The following is a 20,171-nucleotide window of genomic DNA, read 5'->3' on the forward strand; positions in this document are numbered from 1 at the left end:
TTTATCAGTCAAGCCATTTCTTGCTTTTAAACTAAACAATCTTAAAGTTGTTGATAATCTTGTAAACATACTGCATCCTGGGTACAATGGTTGCTCAAAATCAGACTTTAAGGTATCATACACATGTGCTCTTTCAAAACTTTCTTCACCAACATCACGTATCATCTCTTCTAAGTTATCGTCCATCCCTTCAAAATTTTCTGTTGCTGACACTGTTGGAATGTCTAATATTTCTCCGTGCCATGTCCATACTGTATAACTCTTCACAATACCATATATAAACAAGTGATCACGTATTTCTACAACTTCTTGACATATCTGATTCAAACAACGAACACATGCACAATAATATGCCCCTTTGATGGGTTTCCCATTTTCTCTTGCAAATTCCAAGAACTCTTCAACTCCATTTCTGTACTCTTGACTAATGCGACTTGCATTCATCCAACTTCGATTCATTACCTATATATTAACACAAATTAACTATTGACTCAGTTATTCATAATTTTTCTAACCTAAACTACAAACCTAAAAAATCGATAGTAATTTCGGATAAAATCTATAAATATTTCTACTAATACGATGGTAAACTAAAGGTCAATGCCTAAAAAAGTCCATCTTTAATGCATCTGGAACAACCCGTATTGAAACCAGAACGGGCCGTTCCAGATTAACAATTTACAAAATAAAAAATTTAAGCAGAACGACCCGTATTGCTTGCAGAACAGCCCTTTCTGCTTGCAGAACGACCCGTTCTGCAAGCAAAATGGCCCGTTCTGCTTGAAAAACGGCCTGTTCCAGATGAAAAAATAACAGAAAATAAACAAAAAATTTGTGTAGAGAAGAAACTAACCTCAAACGTGTAATGTGCAGACTCTTAGAGACTTAGAAACGTGCAATGTGGAAACAAAGACACCTGGAGACTTAGAGAATAAGAGAAGAAGTAATACTTTTCGTTAACAGTGGGACGCGCGGGAATGAGAAATGAAACGTTGGGCATTTTAGGGGAAAATTTACGTCGGACAAGGGGGGTCCGACGTAAATTTACGTCGGACAAAGGGGGGTCCGACATAAATTTACGTCGGACAATGGAACCTCCGACATAGATTGTCTAATTTACGTCGGACCCCCCTTTGTCCGACGTAAATTAGTCTCTCTATATTTACAAAACTTCCACCGCATTTTTACAACGTCGGGGTTTCCAGTTTCCGACGTAAATTAGGTGACGTAGTAGCCCTTTTTTGCACTAGTGTGTGCATGTTCATTTGCATGTAATTAGTATGGCATTTAGTATGCATTTCGGCCATGTGCACACATGCACATGGTGTGTCTGAAATGCTACTCAAATGGATACCAAATTACATCCAAATGAGAGTGCACATGGGGAGGTGACCGGTTGGCACCTATTCAAATTTTGGTGCCTAAGGTTAGTTAAACCATACCATGGTTTAACTTAACCTTAGGTTAAACCAACGTGCACCTTACCCTAGTTTTCCCTATAAATTCATTTTGGCTGAGAGTTTTAGCACTTTTGGATCATTATATGAGAATTAAACTCTTTGCTAATTCTCCCTCCGAAAGTCTCCTTGAGCCTTTTCTCTACCCTACTTGAGATCTTCTCTTTGTAAAGTTAGGTTCCTCACCTTCTATCCGAAATAGTTAGGTGAACCTAGGCTACCTTGCTCCTTCTTTCAAGCCTCCATTCCTTGCATCAATCCAAGGATCCGAGAAGGAGTTGTTTGGAAGCCTTCCTTGAAGTTTTTCTCCAAGAAGAACTTCATCAGGGTTCCTCATCAATCAACTTGACCGACATCAAAAACTAATCATGAGAGCTAAAATACGTGTCTCTTAGTCCCCTTTTGGTACATAATTCCCCTAGCCTTGATAAGAGAAGCATCGAAAAGGTTCAAAAAGTAATAAATTCGAAATGTTGTTAGTCTAGAGAAGCATAACGAACGTGACCCTTTGTGTAGCATTGTTATGTCTTGGTAGTTGAAAGGTTGCATTTGGGGAGCTATTAGATCCATCGAATCTAATGATTGGGAGTTGCATTGTTCAGGATTTATTTTGGTGAGTACTATAAATAACAGGTAGGGCTACAATTGGTCCCACATTGTGTGAGTATGCTTTGAGTCTGCGAGATGAAGAGTTGAATTTGTTATCTAGGTATGTTTAAAAGTGTTTTAGGGTTTAGTATCATTATTTCGATCTCTCAATCTTATATTATTAATATTATGTTAATATAAATTAATAACTAAATTCACTTAATATTAAGGTCGTTAGTGAAGTCGGTTGATGTTGTCAGCGAAGTCGGCATTTTATATTGCTATAGTACATAAGCCCCCAAGCTTGGAGCAATGTAGGAGTGACGAGGTTATAAGACAAGCTTCGAATGAATGTGAATACGAAAGGTTGCTAAAGTTAAGTGCACAGGTTTTAGGGTACCATTATTACCGTTGTTCATCTACTACTAGTCGGCGCTTCTTCAATCCACAACCCCCAAAATAATGGCTATTCATTAATGGGTGTAATACACAAAATATGTGAAAAAATAGTAGTCTTGGGGTGCGGAAAAAATTAATGGGACCTTTGAGTATTAGAGAAGCGCGAAGACGACTATTTAAAGGGAGCATTTCTCATAGGGTAACATCATTGCTACTTTCACTTTCTTGAGATAAAAACGAATACTTGAAGTATCCTACATTTTGCCTTCTGGATTTATTCGTTTCTCAGGTATTCACTTAGTTTCGTTTTCTAAGTTTTCTTACTTTTTCTGTTTTAGGCTTTTTCTGTCTCTCGTCTTCCATCTAGGGTATTTTTTTAGATCAATGGGTAAAGATAAGGTGAAGAATCAAAAGGGGAAAAGTAAAATTTCTGAAATAGAGGAAGCAAAAGTTCGTAATAGAGGAGGAAATGATCGCAAGGATTCTCACCCTAGGATTCTGGTAACCGGGTATGAATAGGTTAGAGGTGATGTTGGTAAGTACAATAGCAAATTCAGGAGCCTGATGGAAGCTATTGTATTATAGCATAAGTTAAAGTTTTGTTTGCCGCCAATTTTAGAACAAATCACCATAGAACCATGTTTATCAGAAGAATGAGTATTCTTCCAACATTCATCTATTTCTCCCAGTATATATATGTATACGTGTGTATTTAGGGATTTAGGTTTTTTAATCCCTCTCACCTCTTTCGAGTGCAATTTTTTAAAAAGGGTTAACATAGTACCGAGTCAATTACACCCTAATAGTCGGGGCTTTTTACATGCATTTCAAATTTTGTGTTCAATCTTAGGGATTGAAATAATCTTAGCGAGGTTCATGCATTTTTATCAATTAAAACTGGGTGAACCACCTTTTGGTTGGGTTTCGTTGAGTAGGAGTTCAAAAGGTGTGAGGTTATTCCAAATATTTTCCCAATCGTACAAGAGCTTCAAGGAGGAATTCTTCAAAGTTTGATCTGTTTGTAGTGATCCAAGTTTGGATTGTATTTTCCATTTGAATTGGGAACCAAAATTTCCTTTTTATTAACAATCCTAACTTATAAAATTTACTAGTTAAGAAGGTTTAGAGTTAACCCCTTCTAAGATAAGAGATATAGAAAAATTACAACTACTACCTCGACCTTTAGAGAGCAAGTTGGTTATATTGCTTGTCGGATCAAAAAATCTCCAATATGATTTAGAAAGTAAGTTATAGTTACTGTGGTTATAATTTTAAACAATAACATGTGCATTTAGTGAGAATATAATTTTTGGACTGCTTGTGATATGTAGATATCATGGGGAAGAGTAAATGACACGAATTAAAGGCTAAATTCAACGTGGAAGAGATCCCAGACGTTGGCCCTCCCAAGCATCAATTAAAGAAACAAAAAATTGAGAATATCAAGCCCAAGATAGATGAAGCAGTAAGAATTGAAGGTGCCATGAAGGTCTTTGTGTAACCTAAAAATAACATCGGCTAGCGACATATCGGCAAGAGTCCCATAATTGATCTCGAGAAGGAAACGGTAAGAGTATTTCATCTCTTATTACACTTAGTGCTAGATAGTGTTTCTTACTTTTGATAAATTATTGTAGAGTGTAAAATCAAAAAACATAGTGACCTCTGATGCTTTGGAGCAGATGGTATCGAGTTTGCAAGCTTCCATGGCTTAACTCGGATTCTCATCTCCGACTCCCCAAGAAGGATCTTCTTAATCCGAGCCAAAAATCTGGCCAAGGACGCTACATCAGAGATATGATTCTAATCATCATTTTGAGAGGTTAGATCATATAAGCATGTCCCTTGATGTGACATCTTTTTTGGAATGCCAAGTTTACTGCTGAATCGTTCTACAAGGAAGATCTAGATTACATTGCTGATAAGGCAATGATTGAAAAGGTCGGCCCTGTTCAAGGTTTAGATTCTGTTCAGGTATTTTTGCAAAGGTCGATAGCTATGGTTGACTACTGGAAAAATAAATGGGAGAAGAATACCATGTATATGGCCAAGTTGAAGATAGATAATGCGCAGATTGGTCAGCTAAATGCTGAAGTGACTGAGCTAAAAAAGAAATTGGAGGAGAGTTTAAAGGCTTTTGATATATTAGTAAGATCCAACAAGTATTACACGGCCAAAGTCTTCAACTTTTGAAAAAGGTGAGTTTAATGGAGGGGGAGAAAGAAGCTTGGAACAAGCAACTTGCTGATTTGGAGAGTAAGGTGAAAGAATATGAGGAAAATACTAAAAATTTACAAGTTGAAGTTCAAGGATTGAGCGAGAAGAATAAAGCGTGTTAGGAGGTGATCGCGGCTAATGTGAAGAAGATTGGTGATATAGAGAGCAAAAACAAAGAACTGAGCAAAGAACTCGAGGCCACAGAATTCCAAGTGATAAAGAGGATTTTCAAAGGCATTACGACAAGTCCTAGTTGTCGCTGCAGGTGTCGATTTGAAATAAGTTCATATAGATAAGGATGTGTTTGAAAGCAAGCTGATTAATGAAGACAATTTATCCGACGATACAAGTAGTGACTAGAGTAAATTAGGGAGGAGCCAAGAAAATGTACGAGTAATTTTACTATTTAGATGCAATTGTAATTGACCATTTATGTTAAGATTTTTCCTATGTTATGCAATTTTCAGATTTTGAGTTTTGAAGTTTCTACAAAGAAACTTACAAACTTGCAGTTTGCTTTGAATTTGTTTTGGTACCTTTTTCAGATTTTCTTTAAGGTCGTACTAATTTAAAGAAAATTAAATTGTGAATGTCGTGATAAATCTATAATGAAGTCAATTTAGAATTAGCTAATTATAATTCATAAATCTTAAGTTTGGGAGAGTTGAAGTATAAATTAACTTAAGCTCGAATTTGGCCAAGTTTGAAGTATAAGTTAACTTAGGCTCGAATTCAGCCAAGTTTAAGTATAAGTTAACTTAGGCTCGAATTCGGCCAATTAACTTGGTCTCGTGTTTGGCCAAGTTATAGTTTGAGTTAGGCTCGAATTCAGCCAAGTTTGAGTATAAGTTAACTTGGGCTCAAATTCGGCCAAGTTATAACATGAGTTAGGCTCGAATTCGGCCAAGTCAGCCAAGTTTAAGTAGGCCAAGTTAAAGTCTGAGTTAGGCTCGAATTCAGCCAAGTCAGCGAAGTTTAAGTAGGCCAAGTTCAAGTATAAGCGCATATTTGGCCATAAAGTATGAGTTAACTTGACTGATTAAAAGTAATGATGATTGATCCAAATCTGGCCATAGATAACACTTGATTTATTGCATAAGCGCATAGTTGTAAAAGGTATAATCTTAATAATTTAATATGCAATAAACATGGAGAGGAAATTGAGTTTATATTCCTTTATTGGATATAGGTATGCCTCGTTAAAACCTCTTCAGCCAAAACCCATTTTTTTCCTTTTACATCTGGAGAAAATACTGAAGTAGGAAAAAAAGTACATTACCTATGTTTACATATTCAGCTGTAATATAATTTCAAGTGGGTAGCATTCCAAGTCCTATGGAGGACTTTACCATTTAACTTTGTTAATCTGTATGCACCATTTTCCAAACACTCCAAGATGCAGAAAGGGCCTTCCCAATTTGCTGCAAATTGTCTAGTTGATGTATCTTTCCTTGCTTCTGCTGTGGCTCTCCAAACAAGGTCCCCCTTATGAAAGGATCTTAGTTTTAATTTAGAATGGTATCTTCTGGAAGCACGGAGTTTACAAGCTTCTTCGTTCACTCTAGCACGTTCTCGGACTTCTTCCAAAAAATCAAGATCAGTTTTTAATTCCTCCTCATTTTGGACTTCATTGAAAGTTAATCTTCGGTAACTTGGTTCACTAACTTCCACAGGTATCATGGCATCAGCTCTGTAAGTTAATTTGTATGGAGTTTTTTGGGTAGTTGTTTATGGTGTACAGTGACATGCCTAGAGGATACCAGGTAGTTCTTCAATCCACTCGACTTTAGAGGAGCCGAGCCTTTTTCTAAGTTCCTTGAGAATAACTTTATTTGCTACTTTGACCTGTCCATTTGTCTGGGGATGTTCAACTGAGGTTACTCTATGGCGGATTCCAAGTTGTCGAAGGAATTGCTCAAAGTTTTTATCCACAAATTGCCTTTCGTTATCGATGGTGACTGCCTGGGGTAATCCATATCTGCAAATGACCTTCTTCCATGTAAATTTTTGAACATCTGCTACTGTAATCTTGGCAAGGGGTTCAGCCTCGATCCATTTTGTGAAATAATCAATTCCTACAATTAAGAATTTCAATTAGCCTTTGGCAATTGGGAAAGGATCGAGTATATCCATCCCCCATCATGCGAAAGGCCATGCTAATTGCATGGAATGTAAAGTTGTAGGGGGTAACTGGTGTAGATTTCCATGCTCTTGACAAGCTCTGCACTTTTGCACATACATTTTGCAATCTGACCTCATGGTCGGCCAATAATACCCGGCATGAATTATTCTTACAACTATAGATCGGGCCCCGGAATGCATCCCACATATTCCACGATGGATTTCTTCCATTACATATTTGGCTTGTTCTGTATCCAAACACTTCAAAAGAGGAATAGAGAAACCTCTTTTGAATAGCTCCCCAGCTTCAATTATGAAATGGCACGATTTAACTCTAATTTTATAAGTTTCCATCTTGTTTTCGGGTAAAATTCCATCCTTAAGATACTTCTAAATGTCAGACATCCAACTTTGGTTACAAATATCATTGACCGAAATAGCTACAGAGTTATAGCAAGTAGTGGTAATGGTTTCCTGAATTATAGTTTTATGCTGACCAGGGCGTTTAGTACTAGAAATCTTGGATAATAGATCAACTCTAGAATTTTTTGCTCTAGGAATATGCTCAATTTGAAAATCATCAAAAGAGGATGTAAAATGGGATACCATGAGGTTGTACCTTTACATTTGTGGCTCCTTTTTTTGATAATTTCCTCCTTTGTTCTATGATCAACTTGGAGTCACTGCAACATTTCAATCGCTTAACACTAATGTCTTTGGCAAACCTCAATCCTGCCAATAACGCTTCATACTCAACTTGGTTATTGGTAGCTTTGCAATCAAACTTAATAGCGAGCTCGAGCATCATCTTGTTCGGTCCTTCAAGGATAATCCCAGCACCACTGCCCTTGACATTGGATGATCCGTCAACATGTAAAGTCCATGATTCATTTTTCACCTTGAGAGTGGGTGTCAATTCGGCAACAAAGTCAGCAAGACATTGGGATTTCAATGGACCTCAACTTTCATATTTGATTCCATACTTGGAAATTTCAATTGACCAAGCTATCATCCGACCTGCCAAATCAGGTTTCGAAGTATCTTTTTGATGGGATAATTGGCTTTCACCATGATTTGATGGATTTGAAAGTAAGGTCGGAGTTGTCGGGCTGAGGTTACCAATGCTAGTGCCAATTTTTCAATGGTTTGGTACCTTTCTTCAGTTTCCTTCAAAACGCGACTGATGAAATAAATAAGGATTTGTCTTTTATCATTTTATTGAACAAGTGTTGCACTAACAGCGTTATCAGCCACAAAAAGATACAATAAAAGATCAACTTGACAATTTGGTTTTCATAAGATTGGCGGGGTAGACAGGAACTTCTTAAAGCTACAAAAACATCGGTCATCCCATCAGAAATCTTTTGGTTGCTTCAATAAATTAAAAATTGGTTTCTCTTTTTTCTGCCATCTTAGGAATGAACCGAGATAAAGAAGCAACTCGTCCCGCCAACCTTTGTACCTCTTTATGGTTTTGTAGACTTCTCATATTGATCAATGCTTGACATTTGTCGGGATTGGCTTCAATTCCTCTACAAGTTATCATGAATCCCAAAAATTTTCGCCATGGACCCCAAAATCGCATTTTTTTGGATTTAACCTCATGTTATGCTTCCTTCTTTGTTGGAAGATTTCTTTCAAATCTTGAATATTTTCTTCAACCGACTTTGTTTGATGACCATGTCATCAACATAAACTTCGAGGTTACGACCGATTTGCTTAGCAAAGACCTTGTCCATAAGCCTTTGATAAGTAGCTCCTACATTTTTGAGTCCAAAAGGCATGACACGGTAACAATAGTTTGATTGTTTCGTGATTAACGCGGTATGTGCTTCGTTTAGAGGGTACATCAGAATCTGCTTGTAACTCGAGTATGCACCAAGGAAACTAAGCATGGCGTATCCGGAGGCTCCATTGACCAATCTATATATCAATGTTGGGGAAGGGTATGCATCTTTTGGGCAGGCCTTGTTTAATGCGCCATTTACCATTTTATTTCTTAACCATAACAATATTAGCTAACCAAGTAGTGTATTTGATTTCCTTGATAAATTTTTCATTCAAAAGTTTCTATACTTCAGACTTGAGAGCCTCTCTTCTTTCACCTCCAATTTTCCTTTGCTTTTGTGAGACAGGTTTGGCTTCTTTGTGAATTGCTAATCTATGACAGATGATGTTGGGATCTATTCCAGGCATATCCGCACTACACCATGCAAAAAGGTCAGCATTTTCAATTAAAATTGACATGATCTTATTCTAGATGTCAGTTTCAATGTGTTTACCAATTTTGCTGCATTGATTAGGTTGTTTGCCAATTTAGAACTCAAATAGCTCATCCACCAAACTCAGTCGGTGATCATGCATGTCAACTCGGGATCCCAGGTCGGCTACATGTCAACTCAGGGGTCCAAGTCGGTTGTCACATCCGTGCCGATGTGAGCCATGATGGTGGGGGATGATGTGCCCGAAGTGATGATAGGAGATGATGAGTCATATCAGAGCTTGACCGGGTTTATTCTTAGACTCTTAGCATAACATCTCCTTGGTATTTGTTGATTGGCTTTGATAGTCACTACATGCCCATTTACACCTAGGAATTTAATGGCAAGATGAGGCGTGGATACAACTGCTCCTAATTGGTTCAGTGTCGATCTCCCAATAAGGATGTTGTACAATGTTAGTGCATCTACGAGCAAATATTTTACCAACACTCTTTTCGAGTTTTGAGCTGCACCAAAAATACTTAGTAACTCAATAAGTCCACGAGTATGAATGCGCTCACCAGCAAAGCCAACTAATAATGGTTCTAAGTAAGGTTGGATCATTTCATGAGGAATGTCGAGCTTTAGGAATGTCGGCCAGTATAACACATCGGCGGAGCTACCCTAATCAATTAAGGTTTTATAGACTTCCCAGTTCGCGACTTCCATTGAGATGACCATGGGGTCATCTTGGTTAAGGACTATTCCTTTGTATTCATCATCGGTTAAGAAAATAGGAGGGGTTGGCATGTCAAGTTTCAAAATGGTCTCACCGAGGTTACTAACGTTGTGAACATGACGTAGATATCGTTTCCTGGCAGAGTTGGAGCTTCCACCTCCCGCAAAACCCTTGGCAATGGTGTTAATCACTCCTCATACAACGTTGCCCTTAGAGGTTTTTTCCATGTGTTGTTGCTCGGTAGTATTAGCTTGTGGTTTAACCTTTTCAGGTTGACTTGATTGGTGAGGAACATTTTGTTCATGTCGTCCATGGTAATTTTGATGGTGACGCCCTCAACCTCTGCCTCGTGCTCGAAACCCACCTCTGTAGGATTGATTACGTTGAATGTACTGCATGAGTTAGCTTGCTTGAATCAATTATTCTATTCGATCTTTCAGGGTCCAACATTTTTTTATGGTGTGTGTCGCCACCGGCCCGAAACGGGCTTTCGGCATTCGCGAAGGATGGTTGGACTCTTTTGTTTGTTTAAAAATATGGATTGCTAGAATGACTTATTCTCAAACTGAGACCTCGTCAAACGAGCAATTTTATTAAAAGGCTCACCAATCCATGTTAATCCCAAGCGGGACCCTCCATAGATTAGTGGTTTTCATAAAAAGGAAGGGTTCATGGAGTCGCCACCAATGTTTTACTCAAAACATTGGAAAAAGGGATAAGGCAATTGATTTTTATAAATCAACTTCGGCCATTACAACCAGAGTTGGGTAAGGGAGTCGGTTACGCGTGGGGAAGGTGTTAGCACCCCACAGCGCCCCTTTCGAGTTCCCTATGACAGATTATTTCTAAAATAATAGCGCAAAAATTACTAAATTACCCCTATTTATTATAAGCGATTATAAGCGAAATATCTACATGATGATAATTTAAGTATGCAACACTCAGAAAGCAGTAAAAGAAAGGATTTAAGAAGGAAACCTTTGAAGCGTGCTTTTCTATATATTTAAACAGAAATTGGGAAGCTTTTTGGCGTTCCCTCACTCTACAAGCCCGCTCGCTCCTTCCTAAAAAATAATTTTTGACTTGGAAATCCGATGGATTTCCCTTCGACTTAGTTCGAGACTCAAGCAAAATGCTCAGAACTCAAAAACTTCGTCGGATCAACTCTCCGAGTGATTTCTAGGCAGAGCACTGCTCAAAAAAACCCAGAATACTCAAGAAGAGGGTTAAAACTGTGTGTAAAAGTGTGAAATGACGTCCCATTGACGTCATATTTATAGGGAAAAGGCTCAATACGGTCTCTGGAGGTCAATACGGTCAACACTGAAATTTTGAACTACAATACGGCCGTACTGAATTCAATACGGCCGTATTGAATTCAATACGGCCGTATTGAAGTTCAAAAAACCTCAATACGGCCGTATTGAAGTTCAGTGCAGCCGTATTGAAGTTCAGTGCAGCCGTATTGAATTCAATGCAGCCGTATTGAAGTTCAGAAACTTCAATACGGCCGTATTGAGTTCAGTGCGGCCGTATTGAAGTTCAAAATGTTCAATACGGCCGTACTGAACCTCTGGGAGGCCGTATTGGGCTTCATTCCTCCCACTTTTCTTATTTTAGCTATTCTAAGACCTCTAAACCTACAGATAGTCATCCTATGGTCTTCTGGGAGTCCTTCCGGCTGACTTTCCTTTGGTCTTCGAGAGTCTTCAAGCTTTATTTCCGACCCGGACAATTTTAGGGGTCTACAGCTGCCCCCCCTTTACTTAGTCGGACGACCTTTTGGTGTACCGGCTGACAAGTAAAGGAGTTGACCCAATTGTCCGGGTGATGTGCCAACCTTCTGACTTGTAGCGTCTTCCGGTGGAAAATTGTTGAGTAGCCTCTCCAGGTTGTTGCATACCTCGGCGTTTCTGACAACCTTGGTAGCTAAGTTTACCCTCTCCAGGGTCAACTTCACTCGACGCCCGAGCCGGAAGTTGAACACCAACGTGCCTCTGACGACGTTGATGGTTGAGTACCGCCTCTCCAGGCCTAGCCTCACTCGACGCCCGAGCCGGAAGCTAGACACCAGTGTTAACATCACCGATGATTGAGTACTGCCTCTCCAGGCTTGTGCATACCTCGGTGCTCTCGACAACTGGGTAGCTGAGTACTGCCTCTCCAGGCTTGTGCATACCTCGGTGCTCTCGACAATTGGGTAGCTGAGTATTGCCTCTCCAGGGTTTGCATACCTCGGTGCTCTCGACAACTGGGTAGCTGAGTACTGCCTCTCCAGGCTTGTGCATACCTCGGTGCTCTCGACAACTGGGTAGCTGAGTATTGCCTCTCCAGGCTTTGCATACCTCGGTGCTCTCGACAACTGGGTAGCTAAGTATTGCCTCTTAGGCTTTGAGATGATTTTGTCTCCACAGTCCACGATGCTGCTTCGACGGTTTGATTTTGATTTTGGTGCCACTGAGGGCTGGATAACGCAGGGATCCGTCTAGGGGATGTGCAGTCATTCATAGGTTTTTGTGCCCCAACTTGCATTGCTTAGTTGGTACCCATGGGGAATTTCTGTTTCCTTGGGGTGTAGACACAGATGCTCTTCTTGAATTGAGCGATGCCTTATGTTTGGCTGACGTCCTTTGACGTTGGTGGAGTATCCCGGTTATCCTTATTCGGGTAACTCTTTTTGATTTTTGGATTTTGTTGCCTCTGTGTAGGCTGTTATCCGCTAGGGGATTTTGTCATTGGTTGTAATTGGCCTCTTCTGTTAGGCGTATCAGCTTGACGTTCAATGATTGGCTGAGAGCCGGATTCCACTTGGGGAATGATTATTGATCTTTTGGATTTTTGATTTTCCTTTTTTGAAGGAGTGCCTCTTGTGTAGGCGACTGGGGATTTGAAGTTCTTATGTATCCCAGAGTATTATTTAGAAAGCCTCTTCAGGCTTAGCTTCACTCTTCGTTTGAGCTGGAAAGCTACCTTCCACTGAGGAAGTTTAAGTCCTTTCGACTTGGATATTCTGTTTAGATGATCAAGCCTCCCTTGGGGAATTTTGCTGATCTTGGTTTGATAGCTTTCACTGGGGAATTTGGCCCGTGAGTGGAAGCTGAGATATCTCTGGAGAGTATTATTTCTGCGAGCCTCTCCAGGCTCAATTATTCTGTAAGAGTATTATTTCGGCGAGCCTCTCCAGGCTCAATTATTCTGAGAGAGTATTATTTCGGCGAGCCTCTCCAGGCTCAGTTATTCTGCGAGAGTATTATTTCAACAAGCCTCTCCAGGCTCAATTATTCTGAGGAAGTATTTTTTCAGCAAGCCTCTCCAGGCTCAATTATTCTGTACAAACTGAGGAGTATTGTTTGTATCCTTGCCTTTTTCGTTTTCGGCTTTTGTTGACTGCTGTCATACACAAGCAATTTTCTATTTTTTCTATTTTATGCAATTGCCTCATGATAAGGTCTTTGAATGTGCAACTAATGTGTGTGATGCACAAATGCAAGTTTTATTATTTAATGTTTTTAGAAAAATGAATGGCTCTCCCTATCCTCCTTTTCTTGGAGGAATTTCTGTCATCGACGTGAGGGAATATTTTTGTGAGCCTTTTATGCAGGAGATTATGGATTTTATAGGAACCCCTCCAATTTTCTTTATTGACCGATTATTACGGAATTTCATACAATTTTTAGAAATACCAATTTAGAGGCATAATCACATGGTCAAGAGAGAAAAGAAATGAATAGATATTTTATTAATATTCACAAGTGTTTTTACAGAAAGATATACAGAAGGAATTTCTGAAGAATGGCTGGCCAGGGTAGGCTATATACATTGGGCTTAACAATTATATCTGTAATTGTTGCTCTTTACATTCCCTAGTTGCTTCGGGTGAGATGCCTGAGCCAGGAGCGCAGATGCTGCAAGACGCTTGCTTCTAGAAGATAATCACTTGAACCGCCTTTCGGTTTTCGATTCAAGCGATCGTTGCTTGCTTTGCTTTTACATCTTATTCTTTTGCCCCTAACTTTTGCCTAGGACGTATCCTAGCGGGGATAATTTCGCCTTTGTTTTGCCTAGTACCCTTGTACTGGCGGGCTTTTTATTTTGCCCTAACTTTTGCCTAGGACGCCCTTTTTGGGTTTTCATCCTAGCGGGCCTATGCAAGCAACGTCTTCAAGCATAGTACTTCTTTACCTCGTCAGCGTTGACTGGGTATCGAAGTTCTTTTCCATCCATGTCTGTGAGGATCAATGCTCCTCCTGAGAAGGCTCGTTTTTCCAGGTATGGTCCTCCGTGATTTGGGGCATACTTTCCGATTTTGTCCTTTTGAGTTGGTAGCAATTTCTTCATTACCAACTCTCCCTCATGGTAGACTCGAGGGTGGACTTTCTTGTCAAAAGCCTTTTTGATCTTCCTCTGATAGGCTTGACCATGGCATATGGCGTTCAGCCGTTTCTTTTTGATAAGGTTCAACTGGTCGTATCGGCTTTGAACCCATTTTACCTCGGAAAGTTTTGTTTCCATGATTACCCTTAGAGAAGGTATCTTGACTTCGACGGGTAGAACTGCCTCCATCCCATAGACGAGGGAGAATGGAGTAGCTCCTGTAGATGTGCGTACTGAAGTCTTATAACCATGAAGAGCGAAGGGTAACATCTCGTGCCAGTCTTTAAATGAGGCAACCATCATTTACCCTATTTTCTTGATGTCCTTATTGGTTGCCTCGATTGCCCTATTCATCTTTGGCCGATATGGGGAAGAGTTGCGGTGTTGGATCTTGAATTCTTGGCACAGTTCTTCCACCATTTTATTATTCAGATTAGATCCATTTTCAGTGATGATTTATTTCTCCATGCTTCCACTAGATTATTCTAAAATCTTTTGGGACAAGAGAGAAGAGAAAGGAAAGATATTTTTGTTCTGAAGTTTGTGTTTTAGAGGGGATTTATTTTTCAAAAATGATTTTTGTAAGAATGGATGGCCAAGGTAGGCTTATGTGTTTAGGCTTGTTTGATTAAACACTTATGAAGTTAAAAAGTCGTGTTGTGATTTGACAACTTGGATAGCTTCCCTTGAACCTTTCTTTTTGAATTCGGTTCATGGTACCATCATGGATTTATTTTGTTTTTTGATTGTCCTTATTTTTGCCTAAAACACCCTTTCGTGGTATTTTAGCGGACTTTTGTTTTTGTTCATTATTTTGTAACCCTAATTTTTGCCTAGGTCACCCCTTCGTGGGATTCCTAGCGGGTTCTTTGCTCTTATTTTTGCGCAGTCCCCTTTTTGGGTTTCCTGCCGAGCTTCTTTTATTTTGAAAGATTTCTTTTTACCCATGATGGCACTTGTCAAGGCCAAGGGAAGGTGCTCCAAGTCGTCACACACACCTCCACATGAAAATGATGTGGGTTTATTATTATTAAGATGATTTTAACCTCATTCATGTTTATTCAAACAGGGTTAAAAATGATGTGGTTTAGAATTTTATTATAAGCAAGAAAAGAAGCAATGAAGAATGATTTTATTATAATCATAGCGGAAACATGTGTCCTTATTTCATCACTGATATGGGTCCCAATGTTGACCTCTTATATCTCTCGGCCATGCCCCAAATTCACAGTCTCGAGCTTCTTGATCTAGCAATCTTTGCAGATCCGGAGAAATGGTCTCCTCATTACTGTCCAACTCAACCCATTTATCCTCAACTTTCGGATCCCGGTCAGAGCGAACAATTACAGACATAATTATTTTATTGGTTCTGTTTAGGTTTAGAATTTATTAATGTTAATGGGGAAAGAGAGAAAAGAACAAAAGAGAGAATGATACGTGAAAAATGCCTCTTTATTGATATTTAAAAAAAACTGTAAAACCCTTATTTACATGAAAAGGTTCTCATGATCTCGGGTACTGATCATGAGTCCCTAAAAGAAGAAAAATATGAAGGGGCCCTATCGTGGCTTGCCATTCTCTACTCCTGCTTTGGTAGAGGATTCTTGCTCACGTCGGGCGTTGTCGAATCGAAGGTGACCCACCCAACATCAATAAGGTCTTGGACCTTATATTTGAGAACTTTACAGTCCTCCGTTGAATGCCCCGATGCCCCCGAATGGTATAGACATTTGTCTTGTGGTTTGTACCAATCGGGGTATGGTGGATCAAATTTCCTCGGTGGAACATAAGCTAGAAGATGCGCCTCCACTAGCTTCGGCAGGAGGTCGCTATATGTGGTCGGAAGTTTATCAAACTTCCTCACAGGCTTGTATTGCGACTTTCCCGACTTCGAAGTGGAAGAAGATGGAGAAATGGTTACAGCGTTGACTCCTCCTTCTTTCTTCTTCCAGTAGGTCTTCTTGGCTTCAAATGATTGGGGAAGCCCAGCCAGCTTCCCACTTTTAAGTCCTTGTTCCACTCTCTCCCCAATGGTGATGATGTCCGAGAAGAGTGTCGTTGTGTTCCCTATCATTTTATCGTAATAGGGACCAGTCAACGAGTTGATGAATAAGGACACCGTCTCCTTATCCGACAGTGGGGGCTCTATTTGTGCCGCCAACTCCCTCCATCGTTGGGCATACGTCTTGAAGGATTCATCGTTCTTTTTACTCAAGGCTTGAAGATCTGACCTATCGGGTGTTAGGTCGATGTTATACTTATAGCGCTTGAGAAAGGCGTCGGCCAACTGCCTCCATGTGCACACTTGATTTCCATCCAGCTGCATATACCAATTGAGTGCGGTTTCAGCCAAGCTCTCTTGGAAGCAGTGGATCAAGAGCTTTTCGTTTGTGGCATATGCAGCCATCTTTCGACAGTACATGGTGAGATGACTCTTGGGGCAAGTCGATCCCACGTATCTCGGGAAATCTGGCACTTTAAATTTAGGAGGAAATTGAATATCCCTCACTAAGCACATGTCGGCGGCATCTTTAATATCGAAATCATGCCCCTCCATAGCCCTTAGCCGATCCTCTAGGGCGTGGAATTGTTCCTTTGAAACTTCGGGCTCTTTAATCATAATCCCAGCCCCAATAGGTATGGCGTGTGGAGGCTCTTCTTCATGCACCTCCTCTTCCTCATGATGGGACCCATGGTCACTGGGGTGAGACTCATATACATTATGATGACGCATGAGTTCCATCATTTGCGCCATTTGTTCTTTGAGCTGTGAGAGCTCGGCTGTAAGCTTCTTATTTTGGTCCTCCAGCGCTTCCATCTTCTTGATTTTCTGCGCGCGTGTGAGGACAGAGAGATGACCAGCCACTTTCTAAAATGAATGTTTAAATTAGTTTATTTATGGGATGAATACGCTCTTGACATGAGCTTGATAACCCTCCTTGACTTATGATCCCTCCCCAACGGAGAAACTCGATAATTATGGGTCTCTTTTACTCATGTCAAGAGGTATTGGTGAACCTAGAATGCATGGTTTATGAGGATGCATGATATCTTATTGGTAATGATGCACATGCTCCTCACTTTTATTATATTTTCACACATGGTTTTTCCTCTCATGTCATGGTTTTTTCATGCATGGGGATTATTCTTTAGACCTTATCACGAGGTTATTTATTAATGCACAAACAATTGCACATAAGCATTTACACAAACAATTCACTCATCCACGAACAGTCACGAGCGAATCACGAGGTAGGGGTATCATGCAGAAAAGTGCATATTCAAGGTGGTTCTAACTGTTCTCACCGGTCTGAGGCCCCCAAGGTGCCCCCATTATAGGGACCCAATTCCTCTCGTCGTAAGTCGATGGAAAGTTCCAACGCACTGTCGGACTTGAGTTCATGGTTATCACCTTGAGTGATGCTTTCCGACAACGGTCTACGGGCACCTATAGACCCATTCGACAACCGGCCGTACTAACATCCACTCCCTATGGCTTTCCACTCATGCCCCCGGGTATAGAGGGAACTGTTGTGTGCAAAGGTTTGTGTGCAGTTTTTATTTCAAACAATTGCGGAAAATTAAACAAACAACAGTTATTAAAGCCAAATAGATAAACATGTTATCATACAAGCAAGGGGTAATGAAGTAATTTTTAACTATTATTTGTTAAAAATAATCTGTCACTAAATGGGACTGACTCTCGAAGCTTCCCCAGCGGAGTCGCCATCTGTCGCCACCGGCCCGAAACGGGCTTTCGGCATTCGCGAAGGATGGTTGGACTCTTTTGTTTGTTTAAAAATATGGATTGCTAGAATGACTTATTCTCAAACTGAGACCTCGTCAAACGAGCAATTTTATTAAAAGGCTCACCAATCCATGTTAATCCCAAGCGGGACCCTCCATAGATTAGTGGTTTTCATAAAAAGGAAGGGTTCATGGAGTCGCCACCAATGTTTTACTCAAAACATTGGAAAAAGGGATAAGGCAATTGATTTTTATAAATCAACTTCGGCCATTACAACCAGAGTTGGGTAAGGGAGTCGGTTACGCGTGGGGAAGGTGTTAGCACCCCACAGCGCCCCTTTCGAGTTCCCTATGACAGATTATTTCTAAAATAATAGCGCAAAAATTACTAAATTACCCCTATTTATTATAAGCGATTATAAGCGAAATATCTACATGATGATAATTTAAGTATGCAACACTCAGAAAGCAGTAAAAGAAAGGATTTAAGAAGGAAACCTTTGAAGCGTGCTTTTCTATATATTTAAACAGAAATTGGGAAGCTTTTTGGCGTTCCCTCACTCTACAAGCCCGCTCGCTCCTTCCTAAAAAATAATTTTTGACTTGGAAATCCGATGGATTTCCCTTCGACTTAGTTCGAGACTCAAGCAAAATGCTCAGAACTCAAAAACTTCGTCGGATCAACTCTTCGAGTGATTTCTAGGCAGAGCACTGCTCAAAAAAACCCAGAATACTCAAGAAGAGGGTTAAAACTGTGTGTAAAAGTGTGAAATGACGTCCCATTGACGTCATATTTATAGGGAAAAGGCTCAATACGGTCTCTGGAGGTCAATACGGTCAACACTGAAATTTTGAACTACAATACGGCCGTATTGAATTCAATACGGCCGTATTGAAGTTCAAAAAACCTCAATACGGCCGTATTGAAGTTCAGTGCAGCCGTATTGAATTCAATGCAGCCGTATTAAAGTTCAGTGCAGCCGTATTGAATTCAATGCAGCCGTATTGAAGTTCAGAAACTTCAATACGGCCGTATTGAGTTCAGTGCGGCCGTATTGAAGTTCAAAATGTTCAATACGGCCGTACTGAACCTCTGGGAGGCCGTATTGGGCTTCATTCCTCCCACTTTTCTTATTTTAGCTATTCTAAGACCTCTAAACCTACAGATAGTCATCCTATGGTCTTCTAGGAGTCCTTCCGGCTGACTTTCCTTTGGCCTTCGAGAGTCTTCAAGCTTTATTTCCGACCCGGACAATTTTAGGGGTCTACAGTGTGACTATAATTTCTATGGTAACGACAATGTTTACTCTTATCAGCATTGGTTGGATTATGTGCTGGCGGGGATAAAGATATCAGATCTGCATGATTAGCTTCTTCCAGAATATTAGCTCGTGGAGTATTCAATGGTGTGTAGAAGTCATACCTCGAACCTCATGCTAGACGAGGTCTTTTTAACCTTTGATCTGCGTGAGACCTTGGCTTATCTTTCCCACTATTCTCCCCTCTAGTGGCGTACTATCTCGCACTTGATTGCGGAACTCAGCGTGCTCCTCCATTTGGATAAATCCGGTCGTGCGTGCTCTTAGTTCATCCATATTCGATGGTTGACATCGACAAAGACTATCTACAAAGGGCCCCGGTTTCAAGGCCATAAGCATAGAGTGCAAAGAAACTTCAGGGTTGAGATTATGAATCTTTATGGAGACACTGGCAAAACGTTCCATGAAATGTCGTAAAGACTCATTATCCTGTTGTCGCATATTTGAAAGTGCGGCCGAAGTGATGTGGTGGGGTCGGCTTGTGGCATATTGAGCAGAGAAGATGCGTACCAACGTGTCAAAGTTATCTACCGTTCTGGGTGGTAGTTGAGTGTACCAACTGAGGGCGGCTCCTTTTAACGATGTGGGGAACACACGACACATGATAGCGTCCACTAGTACACAATACACATTTTACGTCGGTTATTTTAGGGGTTTTTACATCAGAAAAGCCTCCAACGTAGAAGCGGGAGACGTAAATTTACGTCGGGGCGCGAAAACCGACGTAAATTTACCTCGGACATGCCAAGGTCCGACGTAAAAATTCATACATGTTGGATCGAGCGCTTACCACTAGGCCAAAAGCTATAGCTGATAGTCAGGGCGCAACTCTTTTTACTTAAGAGCGCAGGAGCCCAAGCGCCATGATTCGACAGTGACTTGGCCCACCTAGCCTCCGCCACGGGACAATTGATGCAACCCGCAACAATCTCCCCCTTAGCAATTTCCCCGCTGGGTATCGAACTCATGACCTTGGCTCTGATACCAATTGTTGGATCGAGCGCTTATC

The 20,171-nt window shown here is 40.5% G+C and overlaps 1 protein-coding gene and 1 long non-coding RNA gene across 2 annotated transcripts; one reads left to right on the top strand and one right to left on the bottom strand.

Annotated features, from left to right (window-relative positions):
- The first annotated feature begins 2,299 nt into the window (after positions 1–2,299).
- LOC109790980 (uncharacterized) lies at positions 2,300–5,113 on the top strand. The gene is made up of 3 exons (XR_002238983.3): positions 2,300–2,733; positions 3,776–4,011; positions 4,127–5,113. It is a non-coding gene; the product is annotated as an uncharacterized LOC109790980 (long non-coding RNA).
- Positions 5,114–19,294: 14,181 nt separating this feature from the next.
- Positions 19,295–19,765, bottom strand: LOC145957323 (uncharacterized). Its single transcript, XM_083073557.1, has one exon. The coding sequence runs from the start codon at positions 19,763–19,765 to the stop codon at positions 19,295–19,297; it is 471 nt and encodes a 156-aa protein (XP_082929683.1).
- Between the last annotated feature and the right edge of the window lie 406 nt (positions 19,766–20,171).

This window comes from Cajanus cajan, chromosome 4, assembly GCF_000230855.2.
Source record: "Cajanus cajan strain Asha chromosome 4, NIPB_CcT2T_4, whole genome shotgun sequence".
Classification (NCBI taxonomy): domain Eukaryota; kingdom Viridiplantae; phylum Streptophyta; class Magnoliopsida; order Fabales; family Fabaceae; genus Cajanus; species Cajanus cajan.